Source organism: Erinaceus europaeus, chromosome 14 (genome assembly GCF_950295315.1).
Source record: "Erinaceus europaeus chromosome 14, mEriEur2.1, whole genome shotgun sequence".
Classification (NCBI taxonomy): Eukaryota; Metazoa; Chordata; class Mammalia; order Eulipotyphla; family Erinaceidae; genus Erinaceus; species Erinaceus europaeus.
This window is the reverse complement of record NC_080175.1, coordinates 41,827,650-41,834,455: the sequence shown is the minus strand read 5'-3', so window position 1 is coordinate 41,834,455 and position 6,806 is coordinate 41,827,650. Positions and strand designations below refer to the sequence as shown.

General features: G+C 53.8%; 2 protein-coding genes across 2 annotated transcripts in view; both read left to right on the top strand.

Annotated features, from left to right (window-relative positions):
- Positions 1-2,428, top strand: part of LOC132532691 (uncharacterized) — a 4,900-nt gene extending 2,472 nt beyond the window's left edge. The window contains exons 2-4 of the mRNA XM_060171000.1: positions 1-234; positions 1,116-1,451; positions 2,399-2,428. The exon at positions 1-234 is cut by the window's left edge and continues 90 nt beyond it. Coding sequence (XP_060026983.1) covers positions 1-234; positions 1,116-1,451; positions 2,399-2,428 — 600 coding nt within the window. The remainder of the gene's footprint in view (positions 235-1,115; positions 1,452-2,398) is intronic.
- An 805-nt stretch (positions 2,429-3,233) lies between these two features.
- On the top strand, positions 3,234-6,806 carry LOC132532782 (uncharacterized). The gene is made up of 5 exons (XM_060171572.1): positions 3,234-3,565; positions 4,475-4,810; positions 5,663-5,872; positions 6,110-6,428; positions 6,632-6,806. The coding sequence occupies exons 1-5, from the start codon at positions 3,377-3,379 to the stop codon at positions 6,775-6,777; spliced, it is 1,200 nt and encodes a 399-aa protein (XP_060027555.1). The 5' UTR covers positions 3,234-3,376; the 3' UTR covers positions 6,778-6,806.

The window sequence follows — 6,806 nt, the reverse complement described above, 5'->3', positions numbered from 1 at the left end:
AAGGAAGCTGAGCCCCCACTGGAGACAAATGCGGGACTACCAGGTCCTCAAGACAATATGGGGGTCACTGAGGCCCAGAGAAGGCGCCAGCCTCCTCCCAAGCCCCCACGCAGGAACAAGGGAAGAGTAGTCTGGTACTCTGGGTCGTGCCCTTACAGTGACTGGCCCCCTACCCTGAAGGAAAAGGCTCAGAAGGGACCAGGACCCCAGGAGCCTAAAAAGGAGCTGCAACCTGTGGAGGAGGTAAGCACCCATCACTTCCTGAGCAAACAGGCACATTCCCCTGGGCCTTTGGGGAACTGAACCACATACAAGACATGTTGCTAATCCCCTGCTGTCCTGGATAAGGGTGGTGCTGGGCTGAACAGAGTGCACTTCATGATTCTGGTCCTTATGGGGGACCATGGCTAGATTTAACTTACTCTTAAAAGACTTGATATAAAGACAGAGATTGAAAGATAGAGAGACAGAAAGAGAGAGAAAGAGAGAGAGAGAGGAAGCAGAGAGGGAAAAACTACAGCCCTGGAACTCCCTACCCTGGGAGGTTTCCGTCTACTCCAAGCTCACACACTCACAGGGGGAGACACAAACACACATAGACACACAGAAAAACACAAATACACACACACACAGAGAAAGACGCAGGGTAAAGAAGCGCAAAGCCAGGAGAGGCAATTAGCTGACTCCAAAACTTTTCACAATTGACTCCTAGGAGTGACTTTTCAGCCCCATGAAACTCAGCCCATTAAAGCCTCTGTCCACACTCTGACTTCTGGGGGATGGAATAGGTCACATTGGTGGTGAGAGGTGCAGGATGGGGTCACTGGGGTCTCTCCCAAGGCTGAATGCACTGTGTGGGCTGAGACAGGTCGCTAAGCCATTTGGGGAGAGTAACTTGCAGTCAGTTCCTTTAATTAATCATCCACAGGCAAAGGGAACACTGGGGAGCAAGAGGTGAAGGTCCCTCAGTTTACTCTTTCGAAGCATGAGCTTCCCACCCTTCAGAGAGGGTCTCTCATCTGGTCAGCTGTAACATATGATATGTCTACACTCTGGCTGATAAAGGCTGAAGCACAGAGTCTCAAGCTGGGCTCCCTGTGTCCCTGTCTCTGCAGATGACCACAAGGAACACACTGGTCACAGAAGGGGATTCACCAGGTGGTCTGTGCCCCTGTGACACCTCGGGGCAGCTTCCCCACAACAATAAGGAAGCTGAGCCCCTGCTGGAGGCAAAAGTGGCCCTGCCAGGTCCCCAAGACAATATGGGGGCTGCCAAGGCCCAGGGAAGGCGCCAGCCTCCTCCTCCCAAGCCCCCACGCAGGAACAAGGGAAGAGTAATCTGGTACTCTGGGTCATGTCCTTATAGTGACTGGCCCCCATCACTGAAGGAAAGGCCTCAGAGGGGACCAGGACTACAGGAGCCTGAAGAGAAACTGCAACCTGTGCCGGAGGTAAGTGCCTGTCATTCTTGAGCCCACTGGCACTTTGCCCTTAGGCCTGGGGGGACCTGATCACCAGAAAGGCATGTGGCTAGTCCCCTGCTATCTAGGCTAAGGGTGATGTTGAGCTGAACACAGGGCACTTCATGATTCTGGTCCTCATGGGTCCCATGACCATATTTAACCCTCTCTTAAAAGACTTAATACAAGGACAGAGATGGAAAGAGTGAGAGACAGAGAGAAACAGACAAAAAGATGAGAGAGAGAAAGCAGAGAGGGAAACACCACAGGCCAGGAGCTTCCTCCCCTGGAAGGGTTCTGGTTTTTCCCAGCTCACACGTACAGAGAGAGAGAGAGAGAGAGAGAGAGAGAAACACACCAACACACAGAGAGAGACATAAAGAGAAACACACTTTGACACAGAGAGAAAAACACACACACACACACACATACACACACACACACACACACACACACACACACACACACACACACTGGGCAAAGCAGCGCACTAGCCAGAACAGCTAATTAGTTGACTCCAAAGCTCTTCACAAGTGACTCCTAGGAGTGACTCCTCAGCCCCATGGAACTCAGCCCACTGAAGCCTCTGTCTACATCCTCACTTCCTGTGGGTGGAATAGGTTATAATGGGGTGAGAGGAGCAGAATGGGGACACAAGGGTCTCCTTCAAAGCAGAGTAAGCTCTGGGCTGAGAGCACTAAGCCATTTGGGGTCAATTGTGTTGTCAGAGCTTTTCCCTCATCTACAGGGAAAGGGAACACCTGTGAGTGAAATATGGGGTCCCTAGTTGAGACTCTTTCATAACATGTGCTCCCCACCCTCATCAGAGGGTCCCAATCATCTGGTCAGCTGTGACATGTGACATGTCCATACTCTAGCTCATGAGGGGCAGATACACACAGTCTCAGGTTGGGTTCCCTGTGTCCCTGTCTCTTCAGATGACTACAGAGGTCATGCAGGACACATAAGGGGACATGCCAGGTGACCTGTGTCCCTGTGACACCTCAGGGCAGCTGTCCTGTGACAACAAGGAAGCTGAGCCCCTGCTGGAGGCAAATGTGGCCCTGCCAGTTCCCCAAAACAATATGGGACCACCCAGTCCCAGGGAAGGCGCCAGCCTCCTCCCAAGTCCCCACGAAGCAACAAGGGAAGAGTAGTCTGGTACTCAGGGTCGTGCCCTTACAGTGACTGGTCCCTCCCCTGGAAGATAAGCCTCAGAGGGCACTAGAGAGAGAGAGAGATGAGGGAGAGAAAGCAAAGAGGGGAACACCACAACACTGGAGCTTCCTCCTCTGGGAGGGTTCGCTCTCATTCATACACACACAGGGCAAAGCAGTGCACTAGCCAGGAGAGCTAATTAGTCGACTCTAAAACTTTTCACAACTGGCTTCTAGGAGTGACTACCCAGCCCCATGGAACTCAAGCCATTGAAGTCTCTGTCCAAAGCCTCACTTCCTGGGGGTGGAATAAGTCATAATGCCTGTGAGAGGAGCAGGATGGGCCTACAGGGGTCTCTCCCAAGGCCGAATATGCTGTGGGCTAAGCCATTTGGGGGACCAGTTGGTTGTCCCTCATCCACAGGGAAAGAATCCTATTTCCCTGTGAGTGAAATATGGGGTCCCTAGTTGAGACTCTTTCAGAACATGTGCTCCCCACCCTCCTCATAGGGTCCCGATCATCTGGCCATCTGTGACATGTCCACATGCTGGCTCATGAGAGGCAAATACACACAGTCTCAGGTTGGGTTCTCTGTGTCCCTGTCACTGCAGATGACCATAGGGGACACACAGGTCACAGAAAGTGACACACCAGGTGGCCTGTGCCCCTGTGACACCTCAGGGCAGCTGTCCCCCAACAACAAGGAAGCTGAGCCCCCACTGGAGCCAAATGTGGGACTGGCAGGTCCCCAGGACAATATGGAGGCCTCCAAGGCCCAGGGAAGGCGCCAGCCTCCTCCTCTCAAGCCCCCATGCAGGAACAAGGGAAGAGTAGTCTGGTACTCTGGGTCATGCCCTTACAGTGACTGGCCCCCTCCCCTGAAGGAAAAGCCTCAGAGGGGACCAGGACCCCAAGAGCCTGAAGAGGAACTGCAACCTGTGCAGGAGGTAAGTGCCTGTCACTTCTTGAGCCCACAGGCCCTTTGCCCTTGGGCCTGGGGGGACCTGAACACCAGAGGAGGCATGTGGCTAGTCCCCTGCTATCTAGGCTAAGGGTGGTGCTGGGCTGAACACAGGGCACTTCATGATTCTGGTTCTCATGGGGCCCATAACCATAGTTAGCCTTCTCTTGAAAGATTTAATATATGAACAGAGATGGAAAGAGTTAGACAGATAAAGAAAAAGAGAGAGATGAGAAACAGAAAGAGATGAGAGAGAGAAAGCAGAGAGGGATACACCACAGCCCTGGAGCTCCGTTCCCTGGAAGGGTTCTGGCACCTTCCAGCTCTCTCTCACAAACACACAGGGCAAAGCAATGCACTAGCCAGGAGAGCTATTTAGTTGACTCTAGAACTTTTCACAACTACTCTGGAGGTGGCTTCTCCCAGCTCTCTCTCAGAAACACACAGGGCAAAGCAATGCACTAGCCAGGAGAGCTAATTAGACGACTCTAAAACTTTTCACAACTACCCTGGAGGAGTGACTCCTCAGCCCCATGGGACTCAACTGATGGAAACCTCTGTCCATATCCTTACTTCCTGGGGGTGGAATTGGTCATAATGGTGGTGAGAGGAGCAGGATGGGGGCAGGGGGGTATCTCTGTGGGCTAACACAGGTTGCTAAGCCATTGGGGGACAAGTGGGCTGTCAGTGCTTTTCCCTCATCCACAGAGAAATGGAACACCTGTGAGTGAGAGGCAGGGTCCCTAACTGAGACTCTTTCATAATTGTGCTCCCCACCCTCCTCATAGGGTCCCTTATCTTGTCAGCTGTGACATGTGACAGTTCCACACTCCGGCTCATGAGGGGCAGATACACACAGTCTCAGGTTGGGTTCCCTGTGTCCCTGTTTCTTCAGATGACCACAGAGGCCATGCAGGACACAGAAGGGGGAACGCCAGGTGGCCTGTGCCCCTGTCACACCTTGGAGCAGCTGCCCCCCAACAACAAGGAAGCTGAGCCCCTGCTGGAGCCAAATGTGGGACTGGCAGTTCCCCAGGACAATATGGAGGCTGCCGAGATGCAGGGAAGTCGCCAGCCTCCTCCTCCCAAGCCCCCACGCAGGAACAAGGGAAGAGTAGTCTGGTACTCTGGGTCATGCCCTTACAGTGACTGGCCCCCTGCCCTGGAGGAAAGACCTCAGAGGGGACCAGGACACCAGCATCCTGAAGTGGAACTGCAACCTGTAGAGGAGGTGACTACCTGTCACTTCCTGAGCCCACAGGCAATTTTGCTCCTTGGTCTCTGGGGATCTGAGCCCCAGACAGGCATGTGGCTAGTCTCCTGCTGTCCTGGCTAAGGGTGGTGAAGGGCTGAACAAGGAACTACACAATCTTGTCCTAAAGGGGCTCATGACCACATTAGCTTCTCTTGAGAGAGTTAATATAAGGACAGAGATGGAAAGAGACAGAGACATACAAAGTGAGATACACGCGCACACACAAGAGAGAGAGAGAGAAAGAGCAATGGGAGAAAGAGAGGATATACACAGAGAAACACACACACAGACACACACACACACAGAACACAAACACAGAGAACACACACACAGAGAACACACACAAACACACACAAACACACACACATAGGGCAAAGCAACACATTAGCCAGGAGAGCTAATTAGTTGACTCCAAAGCTTTTCACAACTAACTCAGAGGAGTGACTCCTCAGCTCCATGGAACTCAGCCCATTGAAGCCTCTGTCCACACCATCACTTCCTGGGGGTGGACAGATCACAGTGGGGGTGGGAGGAGCTGGATGGGGGCACTGGGGTCTCTCCCAAGGCTGAATACGCTGTGGGCTGAAATAGGTTGCTAAGCCATTTGGGGTCCATTGTGCTATCAGTGCTTTTCCCTCATCCACAGGCAAAGGGAACTCCAGGGAGTGAAAGGTGGGGGTCCCTAGGTGACACTCTTTCAGAGCATGTGCTGCCCACCCTCTGGAGAGGGTCCCTCATCTGGTCAGATGTGACATGTCCATACTCTGGCTCATGAGAGGCAGACACAGAGAGTCTCAGTCTGGGTTCCCTGTGTCCCTGTCTCTGCAGATGTCCACAGAAGACATACATGACACAGAAGGGGACACACCAGGTGGCCTGCGCCCCTCTGACACCTCGGCACAGCTGTCCTCCACCAACAAGGAAGCTGAGCCTCTGCTGGAGGCAAATGTGGCCCTGCCAGGTGCCCAGGACCATATGGGGGTCCCCGAGGTCCAGGGAAGGCACCAGCCTCCTCCCAAGCCCCCATGCAAGAACAAGGTAAGAGTAGTCTGGTACTCAGGGTTGTGCCCTCACAGTGACTGGCCCCCTCCCTTGGAGGACAGGCCTCAAGGGGGGCCAGGGCCCAAAGAGCCTGAAGGGAAGCTGCAACCCAATCAGCAGGTGAGCCCCTGTGACTTCCTAGCCCACAAGCCCTCTGCCTCTGGGCCTGGGAGGACCTGATCTCCAGACAATACTCAGTCTCAGGTGGGATTTCCTGTGTCCCTTTCTCTGCAGATGACCATGGGGGACATGCAGGATGCAGAGAGGAACCCACCAGGTGGCCTTTGCCCCTGTGACACCACGGGGAATATTCCCCCCATCATCACAGATGCTAAGCACCACCTAAAGACCTGTATGGCCCTGCTGGCACTCCAGGACAGGATCCCCATAACCCAAGGAAGACAGCAGCCCCTGACGAAGACCCCACATTGGAACAAAGGCAGAGTCTCCTGGCTCCAGGCACAGGAGCTCCTGAGGCTGCTGGAGACAACCACCCAGGACACACAGAGCCCCAGCAACCCAGTTCTGAACACGCAGCTGGCTCTGCTCAGGGGTGAGTCGTGGGGGTCCTTTGAGCACACAGGTGCGGGCTCTCAGAGGACGCAGAGCTGGGGCTGTGTCACAAATGACTCACCCTGACCTCACGAGACTGAGTGGGACAGTCCTGGGGGTCGGGGCTCTGCATGTTGGGTGTGTGGGTGCTGACATAGCAAGGACCACCTGAGCCAGGCTGACCTCTGTCCCTCTCCTCTCCAGAGTGTCTGCCTGCCCCTGAGCTGCCAGCTATGGCTGTGGCCTCAGAGCCTCTCCCCATGGAAGTTGCTCCCACATCTGAAGAGGTCTGCTTCGTGTGGTTCATCCTAATCCTACTTTATCTCTTATGGAAATTCATGTTCTTTTAGATGTCAGTCTGAATAAAGTGTGGATTCCA

Bases quoted from the DNA above. Each gene is read 5' to 3' on its own strand.
- LOC132532782 (XM_060171572.1), top strand. From the start codon at position 3,377: ATGGAGGCCTCCAAGGCCCAGGGAAGGCGCCAGCCTCCTCCTCTCAAG. The intron at 4,811-5,662 runs GTGACTACCTGT...CTGTCTCTGCAG, and splicing joins AACTGCAACCTGTAGAGGAG to ATGTCCACAGAAGACATACA. The intron at 6,429-6,631 runs GTGAGTCGTGGG...TCTCCTCTCCAG, and splicing joins GCAGCTGGCTCTGCTCAGGG to AGTGTCTGCCTGCCCCTGAG.